Genomic DNA, 15,327 nt, shown 5'->3' with positions numbered 1-15,327 from the left:
AGAACCACTACCCTTACAGCTACCTAGCAGTGCACTGCTCAGATTCCACCGCCTCCCTGCTCCCCAACTGTTTTCTGGGCTCCTACCTTCATTCTGTGGATCCCAACTACACCCCTCTTTCCGTCACCTCTCAGCCCTTCCTCCTTCTCCCCTCCCAAAACGGTGCTCAGGTCAGGGATAAAGAGCAGGATGTTGCTCACGGGAGGAGAGAACTGAGCGGGACGGATTCATTCCCTTTCCCCCTGATCTCAGGCAGGGATGAATTAAGATTACTTAATTGCTTAATTACATCAGATTACTGTAGGGAGAAAGTTCAGCCTGACCCCAAAGCAGACTTGGCTGGCTGATCTGTCCCCCAAGCACCCAAACAGGGCAGATGAATGGGAGGTTGATGGTACAGTGTGAGTCAAAGGTCCTTCGGTCTGAGCCAGTCACCTCTTCACCTCTGGCCGCGCAGTAAGCACCAGCAGTAGTGCTGCACCCTCTGCTACAGCCGCTAGCGCTACTGCGGTGCTGGCGGGCACGAAATCTCTGCAGCAGGCATGAGGACACCCGCGGTGGTGAGAACTGCACTTCTGCCAGCACACCAAGAGGCACAGCGTGTGACAGCAGCCAGGGTCTGAAGAGGGAGGCTGCTCCCATCCAGATTAGAGCCTCCGGAGCAACCCTCTCTGGTAGGCGAGCCTGGGGTGGGGGATGCCAGCTCCAGCCTGCCTGTGCCATCCTGAGCTGCCCCTCTCCTCGGGGCTCTCAGCGGGGTGGGCGCCGCAGCCACGCTGCTGGTCTGCAGAGCCCTGGGGTGGATGCCCCAGGGGAGGGTGCCAGCACCAGGCTCCGTGCCAGAGGAAGAGAATCTAGGTCACAGATCCTCGTTGGGAACAAGTACATCCGATGCTGCCAAGGGAAACAAACCGGCTTGAAAGAAACAGGAGAAAGGGGAGCAAAGTGGCTTGAAATCGACAGGAGAGTGGGGAGAAATAACTCCATGATCAAAACAAGGATACTACAGGAAAGGTAAGTACATAGATTCTGGCATCATGCTCACGAAAGCCCAGGCACCTGAAGGTTTCTAGGAAAGAATAGACTTAGTTGTGAGGATCCAGGGCTGGACTGTCAGGCAGCTGCAGGGCAGGAGTGCGGGCACTGGCAGAGGTGTGGCGGGGTCCCAGGACTGGACAACCAGGGGGCTGCAGGGAGAGGGGGGGGAGTGCTGGCAGAGCTGTGCAGGAAGCTCAGGGCTTGACTAGTTGTGAGATGCAAGGTAGGAGTGGAAGAAGCTGGCACAGTTGTTTGAAGAATGACGGAAAGGAAGAAAATTGAAGGAGAAAAGGTGCATGAAGACCTCCCTCCCCCTTCCGCATGAATAGCTTACGGTTCTGTGGTGGGAGAGGTATTTCCAGGAAGGAAGAAGAGGAGAAGGAGGAAGATGTTTGGTTTGCTGGGCAGCCCATTCTTCCCCATGGTGCAGAGCAGGTCGTGGTGAGTCAAGCAGACACCCAGCCTGGTCCGGTGCTGCTGTTTTCCTGCACCTTGTAATTCCTCTTCACTCTCTGCTGGGTCAGCCTCTTTATAACTGCGCTCTGTAAACAGCCCAGGGGCTGGAGGAGATAAGGGCTGGGGGCCAGGACCCATCCGGAAACTGGGAGAGGCGTGTAAGGAGGAGCTGGAACAGAAGGACAGTATTTGGCCAGAGACTTTCCAAGTGGGGGAAGGGTATCTATTGGATAGTGCTTATATTAGAAATCTTTGAATGATTCATACCGTGCTTTCTTCAACCCATCAGAAGTCCACGGTGTTGCGGAAATGAACTATGTTCAGCACAGGGCAATATTCCCTGTGGGCAGCATCTAATCACAGCACTCTGATGTGGGGTACTCTGATCTTGTGAAGCCAAATGCCAATTTTACAGGTATTTTAAGAACAAAAGGAAACCCATAGGCAGAAACGTTGTCCTTATTAGGGTAACAGAATACTGCAGTAATTTGCTGACACAGTTGCCAACAGTGGTACAATGGGTTGGAAAATTATTCTGTCAGGAATATAAACCCCAAATGAGGTGGGGTACTGGTCTAGGTATGGAAATAAGTTATATTTCCTCTGTGAATATGCACGAATATTACACAATGCTGTTGGGAGATGTCCTTGCCCCCTGGGCAAGGTGATCACCCTCCGTCATTCAGTGTCACCTGGAGCACAGATGTTCTAGGTGTTCAAGGTGACTCCTCCTTTCCTTTGCCAGATGTAGATCTGTGCTGCCGTGAGCCATGTTTGTGACAAAAGTCACTCAGAAATAGTGCTGCTCACTTGACTTGGCCTTCTGCAAACTTCTGGTAGGAGCAGTTTATCCAGAAGTTGAATCCAGTAAGAAAAAAAGTTTGTTGAATTCCAGCAGGTCATTGAACAGAAATATTCAGTCCAAACTATGAGCACTCCCTGAGAAGTCTGACTAGGTGGGGTGTTTGCACCAGTCCACGGAAAACTGCAAAATTGCAGCTGTAGGGCTGTCAGCATGCCCTCCAGTGCTTGTGGACTGAAAGGATTCAGTAACATTCTTTACGGAGATTGATGATCCTTGTGAAGAGTTCTGTTGTGTAGGAATAACCCAACAGAGAAAACGCTTCAGCACAAACCACCTTGAATGTGAAGCCACATTAATGGCAGAATTTCTCTGATCTGTGCAAGGGAGCTTATTAGATCACAACAGCATAGGCAGCCCTATTTGCTCTTTGCCTGAAGGTAAAGCTTTGAAAAAGAGTGAATGTTAAGACTGAAAGTTAGCTATACAGTGTGTCTTGACTCTGATGTAGTAGCCAGGAAACTGCAGGGAAGGGCTGTGCAAAGGACCAGGAGAAATGTCTGGGGATGAACAGAAACTTAAGAATGGTGTTAAAAACTCAGGGACAGTCTCTCATGGAATAAAATCTAACACCTTTTATGAACCGCAAAGGTTAGCAAAACAGTCAGGAGGCAGGCAGTGTCTGATGGGGGGGACGTGTTATATAAAAGTAATATGGAGAAAGAATGAACGCATTCTCACAGAAACCAAAATATTTAGCAGATTATCAGTTAAAGATGGAAACACTGATTAAAAAGTGGTTGTGTAACTACCAAATAATAAAACCCACACAGATCTTTCTCCAGAAATGCCCCCTATTGTCTGTCCTCCCACTCCTGTCTTCAACTTCTCCAGTAAATAACTCACGCAAAATAGCAGTTTTCAAAGCAATAGCATCCTGGTCATTTGCTGGAAAACACGACTCACTGTGAGTTGCCTGTTGTCCTTTGGGCTGCTTTAAACTGAAACCGAAAAGAAATCCAAATGCCCACACGCGAAGTACACTTTAGCATGAGCACGTAAAACTAAAATTCATAGATCTACAGGTCCATCAAAACCAGCGATGCAATTGAGATGCTGCTCATTATAGCCTTCTTCCTTCTACTAAGCAATTTACCATCCACAAGGCATAAAATATCTGCTTCTCAGTCCCCCCAGGAACCACTTACCATCTCTCTGACACTCGAGTGACCACTTTGCTCCACAAGCACTAACTGCCCTTGAGCTCAGGCAGTTGGTGCTTGAGGTGGTTCCTCTCTCACCAAGCTCAGAATAAGTGGCCTGAACTTGTTCTTAGCTTGAAAGCTTTTTGGTGCTTTTTCGGACCTGAAGGAGAGACTGGGTGTCTGAAAGACTGGCTACTTCTTCCAACAAGGCTAGCTGGACTAATAAAAGATACCGCTGCTGGAAAAGACATGCAACATCTTTGCCATACACAGTGATGGCATCAAGGAACTGGAAATCATGATTTTAACCGCAGGAAAGAGATTTCCTCTTATGATAATACTTCATACATGTCTGACGTCACTGCACACCTGACAGATGAAGAGGCAACCTGCACATAGCTAGTATCTTCATTGGCTAGCCCCCCGTTAGGCTGGTACAAGGCCTAAGCGGATCACTGTACCCAACTGTTGACCACAAAGCATTCAAATTAGGCCACGTCACAGTAAATGGTTGCTATAGCCAAAATGCCTAAATCTAATTTCTTATAACCCTCCAAGCAGCGTGCATCTGTATACTGAACAACAGTAATGGACTGAGGTTCATCCTGCTTGAAAAGGAACGATTGCATAAATTTACTCTCACTTTTAAGGGTAGCCTATCTTTTGGCTGTTCCATAGGTTTTTGAAACTTCTTACCTGTTTCCTCTGCTAAATTAAAATTATAACATTCTCCTAAAATTTTATTTTGTTCCAAAGAGATCTTGGGAAAATTAGCTTAATTCTAGATAATTCTCAGAGAATTTACAGTGATATGCTGGTAAGTTACATGTGCTGACACATTGGATTTCCTTTCCAGGTAATATCATATTGAAATGGGGCAAGATACCAGGTCAGTAAGAAATGGATGCCTTGGAGCACTTCTACTTTGCCTGAAAGTGTCATTATTACTAATTTATTTTTTTTTTCTGGAGGATTTTATTCTCCACAATATTTCCTTTGCAAGTTCCTTTCCACCGGCACTTTAAAATATATTATTTTGAGTAGGACTGACTGATGTAAAAGATGCAATTAATAAGTTAACCCAGGCCATCATAGATATTGATAAATTCCAATCATAGCAAACCTTATTCTGCAGATTCCTGTAAGCCATACAGTCTTCACTGCATTGCCTAGCAAAGATGAACAGAAAAATGTGAACTGTCCTACACCTCCAAGTGTATGACCACTGTCAAAAACAAGTATATTTTTCCAGTGTGCACTGTCATTCAATCAGTTTTAATCAATCAGTTTTAATCACCTTAACCCAATTGTGGTGTATTTTCCTCTGACTTCTTTTCAGATACTGTTGTTTATCTTTGTAGATGACTACTGATTGTCTGATAACAGAGTGGCTCAGTGCTCACTGCAATTGCAGGAAGAAAACGTGTCTATGGGTGGGTGTAAATACCCTTAGCACTATCACAGTACTATTACGTGCAGGAATCCTTGTCTGCCCCAGCAGTCTTAAGCCATTTTGGAACCGCTGTCACCAAAGGTAAATAATTTCAAGAAGGACACCTGCTTCTTTCCTGTGTTCCTGTTCTGTCTTCTCAAGGATGGTAGCAGAGCGATCAGTCTTCGAAGCCAAACCCAAGCTGAAATTCAGCCTTTGGCTTTCATGAAGAGGCGTGTGTTAAAAGAAGAAGCTGAGGAAACAAGTCTTGGTAACACTGATATTGTGCCTAAGATGGTCCGTGCACTTTCACATGAGAAGCCCTGGTGGAAACCGGTAGCTCTGGCAAAGGAATCTCTATTCAATGCTTACATCAGCTTTGTGTGAGCACGGGTGAGAAAATGGTTGCTGTAAAACCTGAGACTTGTATTAACAGCTCCAATTAATAAAATTGTGTCAACTGTTCAGCTGTAGGCTGAAAAAATCTCTCAGGAGAAAAAAAGAAAAAAGAATCCACTATTTTTCTTTTAAAGGAAATACAAACAATGATATTTGTTTCCCCAGCCTATGTATCTAAAGCAAAGAAACCCAAAGCAATTTATTTCAAATTACAATAAAGCATTGCAAGAAAAAGTACTTGTCTAAAATAGTAGGAGTAACAACAATACCCAGAGAGATAAAAGAGAGTTTATTATTCTGTGGGAGGCAAAACATTTCACAGGCCACAGTGAAGAGAAGGTCCTTTATCAGAAAACCTCAGACAATATGAACATTAGACAAATTGCAACATGCCAATATGCAACAAAGTGAAACACCATAAAAAGGCTTCATAAGCTAAACTTCAAATTAAACAGAAAATATCAGAGCAAATAAAGATTATCCACTTTAGCGGCCTGTTGAATATCTTAACCTGAGAGAAGGGCCTGGTGGCAGATTAACTGCCTTTCCCAGGCGCGGGCAGCTGTGATGCCAAATATAACTCATTTTTCTGTGGCATCATATGAACGAATGTGTAAATACAGGCATGGCAAAGGCATCAATGAATTACTTTTATTTTAGTGCATTTTGCAGATTAAGTTGCAAACCAAATGTGTAGCTGGGCTTTATAAATAGTCCCGTGACTACAGTTTGAGTGATGTAAGGCTAGCCCATTTGCGGGATGAGCTCTATACAAAGTAGGGTTTATCCGCCTTTCCCAGCTATATTATAACAAATGTTACCTGTATGAATAAACTTTGTCTTGCCTTAAAAGAAACCTATACTGTATGTTGCAAAAAAGGCTTCAACCAAGGTTGTTAACCCTCTGGCATCAGAAATCTGCAATGTGTCTGTCTGGTACTTACAGTACACAGTACACACAGAGTAAGACCAGTTGTTGAAATCCCACTATTAAATCCGTTAAAGGTAATTTGTGAACAATATGTAATAATTTAAAAATATATAAACAAGAAACTAGATGTTTGCATGTTCACAGATATTTTTTGGATATTACAGAGAAATTAAGATAATCCCTGATGTAGTAAAGCATGAAAAGCTATTTTCATTTGAACATTTGTATTCCTCAGACTATTGCCAAGGAAGGGGAGAGAAAAAGCCAAGCCATTTACAAAAGTGTCTGAAAACAGCACTTGGGACAATTAACTATACTCTTTCTGAGTTATATGACTCCACTTTTCTGATAAAACTTTACCATAGAAAAAGACATTCAAAATGCACGTAGACTTTGTGTTTACCTTCAGCTGTGATGTTATTGCCTGGGCTCCCCCTCTCCTCAGGCGAGGTACAGGCATCTCAGGAAGGTCCTTCTGCTGGCTCCGAAGTTGATGTTCAAGGCAGGTGGAATGAAGCTGGAGCCAGATTCTTCTCAGAGGTGCACAGTGGCAGGAGCAGAGGCAACGGGCCAAGCTGCATACAGAGAAACTCTGAGCAGATGGAAGGAAAAAATGCTTTCCCCGAGGGTGATGCAACAACAGATCAGTGGCCCAGAGGTGCCATGGGATAGCCATCCCCAGAGACCATCCAAAACTTCATGGCACAAGGCCATGAGCAGGAGCGCCAGTAGAGAAAAAGACCGTATTTACATGGTATAGGCATTTCAAAGATTTTCCCCGTTTATATTTGATGTTCATTTAGCTACAAAAAAAGTGAACCCCCAAATCACTGCCCCCCTTCTGGATGGCTTTGCTAGAAGGTGTCGGCATCTGCCGAGTGGACCACGCTGTACTTGCCCAGTGTGACACCCTCTTGCTGCGGTGGCTCCGCAAGGGCTCACTCCTCTGGCCATGCTGGGGGAACTTATGGCCCTGCACGGGGGGGGACTTGGGCCCAAAGCGCGCTGGCTGAGCTGCAGCAGGAGGGAAGGGCTTTATGCTTAGCTTAGTTACTGAGTTACTGGGTAACACCGGCCAAGCCCAGGCCACCCTGCTGTGCCGCAGTTAAGCCAGACGTCATTTGGTGCTCAGGACACGGGTCTTTCCCCAGCGGAGAGAGGATATGGGATTCATCTGATAAGTGTTTGTCCAGATTTTTGAGATTGAGTATGCTAAAGCAAAGCAAGACAAGAAGTCCTAATGGAGTACGAGACAAGGAAATCAGATATTCTCATGTTTAACCCTTTCCCCTGCATCTCTGCTTTCTTCTGTTGCACCTTGTTAGGCAGGGCAGAGCTGGCCATGTTTGGCCCTTCAGGTCAGCAGGGAAAGGGATATGAGCCATGATGCTGTAACACAGCTGGAGAACGTGTCATTTATTTGGACCCTTTTGAACACAGTGTCCTGCTACGGAGCCTGCCCTGGCTGCAATTACACTGCTGCTCATCCCTCCTGTTTCAGGATACCCTCCACTGGACACAAGTGGTGGGAAGGGGACAGGACAAGACCTCATCTAAGCAGGCAGGGGATGTGAGGAGAGAGCCAGCAGTGCATCCCACGCTTAGTGCACAGGACTTCCCAGATGAGCTTTACCATGGCGCAGACCTCAGTTACTGGGTAAGTGTGGCCACACCATGACTTGACAGGAGGGACAGCAAGGGGAACCAGTGGGACCTAGAGCTAGAAACTTCCAGTAAAGTGAAGTAGAAAACATGTAGCACGGTTATGCAATTGCCTCTGGTAATAACCCGGCCTTCACCTCACCGTGGGTACTGAGCCAAAGAGCGGGAGGCTGAAAAAAATGTGCAAGGTTAGCACTTTAGGAGCACGCACGTAGAGCCCTGTCAATACACGGTATGGTGATTTTTATTGCCTCCACCTCTGCCTGCCTCGTTCATATTTACCCTCCCTTCACTCTCAAATAAGATTTTTTAAATCTCCCAGCTGTCAGGTTATATACACAGTGTGACGACACAGGGTCCGGGAGTCCTGCTGAAATCACGTTCTTAGGGGAGGTACTGGTTTTCACAGCAGGAACACTGGTGTGGCAGGAAGAGCGAGCGGAGGACTCCAGGGCAGGATCAAAAGGCATCAGGAGATCACTGTACTGAGCTTACAAAAGGATCAGAAAGGGGACGAGTGAGAATATTCCTTGAAGGAGCCTTGTAGGTCCTGCATTCAATGTAATGCCTTGCTTTTAGGACTTTCTTGACCCTCAAAAGATGGCCCTTTAGGAGGTTGAGCAGAAAGAAACTTTTGCTGTTGAGCTACAGGAGTATCTGGCACAATGTTGCTTCTCCACTTGAAAAATTTTTGAGAAACCTTTTTATTGTAACTCTGAATAAAAAATTAAAACGTACATGAGTGATGTTCCTCAGGAAGGCCTTCTCTGATGCTGCGCATTTCACAGCCAGTGGTGACAGAGATGTGACCATGCTTCTATGTCACCTGTCTGATGAATCAGGTGGTGGGGGTCATTTGACTGCAGACATGGCCCTACCTCCCTAATTGCCCACCAGGTAGGTGGCAAATGAACTCAACAAATAAATGACTGGAGAGCAAGACTGAGTTCTTTCCTCAGAGCTTTTTGACACATCATCATTTCTTGATTGAAGGTTCCTCTGGCACATTTCTGGTCTTCTCTGGTCAGTTAATTGGTTGGTCATCACACACAGAGAGGAAGGGTGGTGAGGACAAAACCTGAACATCAACAAGTATGTAACAAGATCTGGAAAATAAAAGAAGTCATACAGCTGTGGTCTTGCTGTGCCATTGTTTGACGGCTTGGCACTCTTACCTGTGACACTGCAGGGGTCACAGAGGATTTGAACCAAAAGGTGGAGCAGACAAATTCCCTAGACCAAGGACTTCTTTTTCTAATGAGAGTGCTGGGTAAGCAATGAAGGGGCCTAAGCAAGAGAATGCTGCTACACTGGAGCTTATCTTTCCGTGGAGGTCCATTTGTTTTTTCTCTAGATCTTGCATCCTGCTGCTCACATTGTGGATGAGACTCATCATCCACAGTAAAAAAGCTTATGTTCAGTTTCCAGAACAAGTGCAGTCATTATAAGTCCTCTTCTTAACTGGGCCATGACATCAGTCTTTAGCAGATCCGTCAGTGTGAAGTCCCCATGAGCAGCAAAGCAATTCCCATGGCACAAATAAACCCTACAAAGAAGGATTTAACACAATAAGTTAAATAAGTAAGTGTGACAGAGCATTTTAATCAAAGACATACTGATGAGGTTACACTCTTTGTTACCTCATTTTTATTCATGAGAACCTGCATTTTAGAATAGCTTTTAATGTACTTCTAACAGAGCCATGCACAGAACCACAGGAGATCCAGAAGCTGAAGAGCAGACATGAGGGCACTGGCAGACAACCATAGTAAAGTTTTGATTTTACCATTTCTCATGGTGTTCCTGACTCAGTCCAAGAACCTGCACAGCAGTTTCAGCTGATACTTTTATCTGTCTCCATTCTCTGGTAGATTTTTTAAATGGAGATGTGTACATCTCAATCCTATGAGGACAGGCTGAGAGAGTTGGGTTTGTTCAGTCTGGAGAAAAGAAGGCTCCGAGGAAACCTTATAGTGGCCTACCAGTATCTTATGGGGGCCTACAAGAAAGCTGGTGAGGGATTTTTTAGGATGTCAGGGACTTTTTAGGACGTCAGGTAATGGTAGGACTAGAGGGAATAGATTAAAACTAGAGATGGGTCGATTCAGACTGGACGTTAGGAAGAAGTCCTTCACCATGAGGGTGGTGAGACACTGGAACAGGTTGCCCAGAGAGGTGGTGGAAGACCCATCCCTGGAAGTTTCTAAGACCAGGCTGGATGGGGCTCTGAGCAACCTGATCTAGTGGGAGGTGTCCCTGCCCATGGCAGGGGCGTTGGAACTAGATGATCTGTAAGGTCCCTTCCAACCCTAACAATTCTATGATTCTATGAATACTGAGCGCTGTGAACTGGCATCTGTGCCTTCGAGGAGGCAGCAGTAGGGTAGCTGTGAGCACCTCTTGAAAATCAGTGAGCCTGATTTTCTCACACCTGGGGAAACAGAGTTTGCCTAGCTTGTACGTCTTGCCAAAATTAAAGTAGTTCTGACCTTCTGAGACCTAGTCCCCCAGTCTCTGGGACTGAATGATTAGGATTATCAGATTACAGAGGAAGAAATGATATTCAGTCTAATGGGTGTCCCTGTTTTGCTTAGTCAACAATTAATAAACTTGCATCAGTTTCAGGTGCGTGCCACGAAACAAATAGCTGAAACAAGGCAGCCAGGTTCCAGAAATCCGGGAGGTGTTGGAATGCATTTTAAGGAATATTGCTGTTCCCTGCAGGAGCAGAAGCCAGGGAGAACATGATCTACATGTAAAAATCTGCAGAAAGAGAATGAGCACGGGACGTTTATTAGATCTGACTGCAACCAGCAATTAACTGTGTGAGTCACAGGATAAAATCAGGTAACAAATATTACATTTTCAGTATGTAGAAGAAGAGTGTGCAGTGGGAAATATGCTCTTGATAATTTAATCGTTCAGGTTTGGCCTAAGAGGAAAAGAAAGCTTCACAAGAATGATAAAAATGCAGCTTTTTTTTTTTTTTAGGTCTTTGTTTCTTCCCAGAAAACGATGTTTGGCTGAACAGAATAACATTTGGCCAGACCTGAGGGGGATTTTTATGAGTTCCATGTGGGATGCTGAAGCCTTGGCTTAATTGGCCTTAAATCCCCCAGAAAGATGCACATCCTGTATTCACATCCACTCAGCCTGCTCTCCTTCTCAACCTTGTTGCTGTAACTATTGATTCTCTTGCCTTAGTCCAGTCTCATGCTCACACAAATTGAGTCAGTTGCTACAGTTCGGGGTGTGTCAGAAAAGCAAAATTCACAGCCTTTCTTGCTTCCCTCCTGCTGCCAGTGAAGTTTTAATTTTGGAATTTAGCATGGAAATCTGCGCTCTACCCAAAGCAATTTCATGCCCCACAAATTCCTTGTCTGTGAAACTTAATGAAATGGCTTTTTATAACATCAATATCATGCATATCCTGGATGGGCAGCCCTGTGCACTTCTAAAATTAACACATCCCTGATGGATCCGGTGAGTATTTGGGTACCCTACTGCCTGTGGAGACTCAGACATCTGGTTTGTTGAGGAGCCAGGCCTGGGTAACTCAGAAACACAAATCCCACTGACTCAAATTATTTAGTGCCCTTTGAGAGAAGGAGAAGGAGAAGGAGAAGGAGAAGGAGAAGGAGAAGGAGAAGGAGAAGGAGAAGGAGAAGGAGAAGGAGAAGGAGAAGGAGAAGGAAAGGGAAAGGAGAAGGAGAAGGAGAAGGAGAAGGAAAGGGAAAGGAAAAGAAAAGTGAAGGAGAAGGAAAAGGGAAGGGAAAAGGGAAGGGAAAAGGGAAGGGAAAAGGGAAGGGAAAAGGGAAGGGAAGGGAAGGGAAGGGAAGGGAAGGGAAGGGAAGGGAAGGGAAGGGAAAAGGGAAGGGAAAAGGGAAGGGAAAAGGGAAGGGAAGGGAAGGGAAGGGAAGGGAAGGGAAGGGAAGGGAAGGGAAGGAAAGGAAAGGAAAGGAAAGGAAAGGAAAGGAAAGGAAAGGAAAGGAAAGGAAAGGAAAGGAAAGGAAAGGAAAGGAAAGGAAAGGAAAGGAAAGGAAAGGAAAGGAAAGGAAAGGAAAGGAAAGGAAAGGAAAGGAAAGGAAAGGAAAAATATTTCGGAGGAGAGGTATTCTGTGTTGACATGATGATTAATTTTCATTGAAACAAAACCGAAGTTCACACTCAGCTTCAGCAGATTGCCTGGTGAAACGGATCCTTTCAGGACACATACCCGTCCTCGGCACTGGAACCGTTTGCATCGTCGCTTAAATTCTTGTCCACGCTTTTGCATGGCGGGTCCTGTCCCCCGGCCCGCGCTCCACTCCATGACAGATCCATCCTTTCCTCCCCGCTCACGCCTGGTGGATGCTCGGTGCCCGCTACACTGCACGGAGGCCGGTGCGGGCTGGATCGCGCTGTCTGGGAGCGGCGTGGGGCTCGATCCCACCGTCGCTGAGCTGCGGCGGGACCGGCACGGAGCAAGGGCGCCGCCTGGCGGGCGAACACGGAGCCGCCCGCCCCGTCCGAGCTGCTGCCACCGCCCCGCCCGGGCGCGTCCGTGGGAGCCTGTCGGGGTTCAGCGAGGGCTGCCGGCGCGGTTGTTGCTTCTGGGAAAGAGGAGCAGCGTCCGTTTTTCTTTCCCGAGGCCTCCTGATGCTTCTGTGCCCCCTCGTCTCCAGCCGTGCCTCCCTGTCCCTTGGTCCCCTCTGCCAGGGCTCCCGTAGTGCCTGGGTCACGCTCTTCCCACCCACCCACCCACCGACTCTGCCACGCTGCAGCCCAAAAGCGTCTCTGTTTGCCGAAACCACCACGACTGCAAGCATAACAAAGTGGGGGATGACAAGAGGTGCAGGAGAAGGGGGAGGCTTCTTGCCGGTGGCTGAGACAAGGCATCATGATCCAGGCTCATCATCTCTTTTAGACAAACTCTGCCCAGTCCGGAGGACAGGTGGGCCTGGCAGGGTAAGATCCAGGATGTGGGATCAGGCACTCACCAGGTCTGGGTGGAAACCTGCCCATTTCTTCACCCTCTCCACTACTAAGCGTGATGCAGAGTCACTCCATGATGTCCATACATAAACCCTACTTTTATGCCACAGGGGCAGGGGTGGCACCCTTTCAGGACCGGGGAATGGTGAGGGGCTGTTCAGCAGCTGTGGGCGATGAGTCCTACACTCCGGAGGTAGGAGGGACTGAACATGCTGCATATTACAGTAGTTCCAATGATTATCAGGCATAGCTCGGACAGGAGGCTGAGTGCTGCAGGCACAGCAGACAACATTTCTCCCCATTTTCCCCCAACCAGCAACCATAACAGGCAGGCTGTCATTGAAATGTTTGTTCTGTGAAACCAGAAAAAAAGTCATTGCCCAATGTAAAAGGGAGGTTTATTGATGGAAAGGTATACATGATTATGATACAGATCAAGAGAGATGTGCCGTGAAAGGAAACAAGGAATCAGACACTAGCTCAAATGACATCACAAACTCCCACTGTGATTAGTAAGGTGAAACGGCCCTTTCCAGCACTTAATGACAAAAGAAGATAGGGTGCTTGACCGCTTGTTCAGCATTTATGATGGTCCTGCAGGGGAAAGTACAAAAGGAAATAAACTTAATGAGAACACACCAACAGCTGCAGAGTATATAACACGGTTTCAGGATACAGGGTAGTCAGCCCCTTCTGTGCAAAACAGACAAAAGCTGGACCAAGGTCTGGCAGCGAGCTGTGCCCGAACCCCTCAGGAACTGCTCAGCAGTTAACAGCCAGCGTAACTGCTGTGCTGAGCAGGATGCAGACCTGGATGTCCCTTGCAGCGAGGCAGCACCGTACCTCTGACTAGTCAACACATCACCTCCATGATTCACGTCACCTCAAGTGTTCTCCTCAGACAATGGATTAACTGTCCAGGAAAGGGTTTCTGTAAGTTTGTGTGAAGCACCTTGCCTGTGCCCATGAAGCATAGGCTTCAGAGGGGAGGCTTTCAAGTACAGTTGTAGGTAGATTATTCCTTGCTAAGTGTAGATGCTTTTGAGAAAACTCGGAAGGTATTTCCCAGTCTCTCCATTATTCTGCACTTTCACTTTCATCCTAGAGGCTGAGCTCTTCCCATGAACAGCAATGTGGTCTCCACTTGCAGTCCACTGAGCATGTGTCATGGGACAGGATCTGGCCACTGTCTCTGGATGATCCCTGAGAAGCCTGGCGGAGACTGAAGACTCCCTTTCTGCAAGAATGGTTATTGCTCTGCTCACCCTGCCAATCCCTCTGCTCATGCTGCTTTACACTTCACCTTCTTATCTGCTTACTTTTTTTTCTGGCTTTCACTTACCTTTCCTCATCATTAGTCCATTTCTGCAACATCCTCTTTGCAAGGTGACATATACTGAGCAACAGCATACTTTTCTGGAGAAGGAAAGAAATGCTCCCATTAGCCTGGAGACTACTTCCTGTCCCTTTTGCTGGAGGCAGATATACCCTATGCACACTTAAGCTGTAGATCCTTGTAGATCCAGAACATCTCCTTTGTTCTGGTGCATGCATTTTTATAACTTGCCAATCATAGAATCATAGAATCATAGGGTTGGAATGGACCTCTGGAGATCATCCAGTCCAACCCCCCTGCCAGAGCAGGGTCACCCAGAGCAGGTTGCACAGGAACGTGTCCAGGAGGGTTTTGAATGTCTCCAGAGACAGAGACTCCACCACCTCTCTGGGCAGCCTGTTCCAGTGCTCTGCCACCCTCACAGGAAAGAAGTTCCTCCTCATGTTTAGGTGGAACTTCCTATGCTCAAGTTTGTGCTTGTTACCTCTTGTCCTGTCGCTGGGCACCACTGAAAAGAGCCTGGCCCCATCCTCCTGACACCCACCCTTTAAGTATTTATAAGTGTTGACAAGGTCCCCCCTCAGCCGTCTTTTTTCCAGACTGAAGAGACCCAAATCCCTCAGCCTTTCTTCATAACAGAGGTGTTCCAGTCCCCTAATCATCTTGGTAGGTCTCTGCTGCACCCTCTCCAGCAGTTCTCTGTCCTTCTTGAACTGGGGAGCCCAGAACTGGACACAGTACTCCAGGTGCGGCCTCACCAAGGCAGAGTAGAGGGGGAGGATGACCTCCCTCGACCTGCTGGCCACACTGTTCTTGATGCACCCCAGGATGCCATTGGCCTTCTTGGCCACAAGGGCACATTGCTGGCTCATGGTCATCCTGTTGTCCACCAGGACTCCCAGTCGTGCCCACTTGGCACTCCGGGCATGAGACCAAGCTCACTAAAGAGAAATGAGTCTCTCCCCTGGCACTAGATCCAGCTCCTGATAGAGCTCAGAGGAGCATTGGTTCCAGGAGGGCTAGTTCTGGATCTCCATTAATGCACGCAGCGTTTCTGCTGTCCCTGTCCCGCCCCGAGGCTTCATACTTGTT

At 46.9% G+C, this 15,327-nt stretch overlaps 3 protein-coding genes and 1 long non-coding RNA gene across 5 annotated transcripts in view; 1 reads left to right on the top strand and 3 right to left on the bottom strand.

Annotated features, from left to right (window-relative positions):
- The window catches only part of LOC134525485 (alpha-2-macroglobulin-like), a 42,147-nt gene extending 40,500 nt beyond the window's left edge, over positions 1-1,647 (bottom strand). For both annotated transcript variants that reach the window (XM_063356389.1, XM_063356399.1), the window contains exon 1: positions 1,373-1,647. In XM_063356389.1, coding sequence (XP_063212459.1) covers positions 1,373-1,632 — 260 coding nt within the window. In that variant the 5' untranslated portion in view covers positions 1,633-1,647. The remainder of the gene's footprint in view (positions 1-1,372) is intronic.
- On the top strand, positions 459-6,314 carry LOC134525505 (uncharacterized). The gene is made up of 3 exons (XR_010073801.1): positions 459-1,014; positions 4,358-4,390; positions 4,863-6,314. It is a non-coding gene; the product is annotated as an uncharacterized LOC134525505 (long non-coding RNA).
- A 3,003-nt stretch (positions 6,315-9,317) lies between these two features.
- LOC134510276 (collagen alpha-1(I) chain-like) lies at positions 9,318-15,252 on the bottom strand. The gene is made up of 2 exons (XM_063323408.1): positions 12,142-15,252; positions 9,318-9,471 (listed from the first exon to the last, which is right to left on the bottom strand). Exons 1-2 carry the CDS (start codon positions 12,804-12,806, stop codon positions 9,318-9,320), a joined length of 819 nt encoding a protein of 272 aa, XP_063179478.1. The 5' UTR covers positions 12,807-15,252.
- The window catches only part of LOC134510222 (ovostatin-like), a 27,338-nt gene continuing 26,264 nt past the window's right edge, over positions 14,254-15,327 (bottom strand). Inside the window, exon 36 of the mRNA XM_063323289.1 lies at positions 14,254-14,315. Coding sequence (XP_063179359.1) covers positions 14,254-14,315 — 62 coding nt within the window. The remainder of the gene's footprint in view (positions 14,316-15,327) is intronic.

The sequence above is a fragment of the Chroicocephalus ridibundus genome, chromosome 1 (genome assembly GCF_963924245.1).
Source record: "Chroicocephalus ridibundus chromosome 1, bChrRid1.1, whole genome shotgun sequence".
NCBI lineage: Eukaryota > Metazoa > Chordata > Aves > Charadriiformes > Laridae > Chroicocephalus > Chroicocephalus ridibundus.
Note: the sequence above shows the minus strand (reverse complement) of the source record. Positions and strands in the feature narration are given on the sequence as shown.

Bases quoted from the DNA above. Each gene is read 5' to 3' on its own strand.
- LOC134510276 (XM_063323408.1), bottom strand. From the start codon at position 12,806: ATGATGCCTTGTCTCAGCCACCGGCAAGAAGCCTCCCCCTTCTCCTGC. The intron at 9,472-12,141 runs GTATGTGTCCTG...CCTTCTTTGTAG, and splicing joins GGTTCCAGTGCCGAGGACGG to GGTTTATTTGTGCCATGGGA.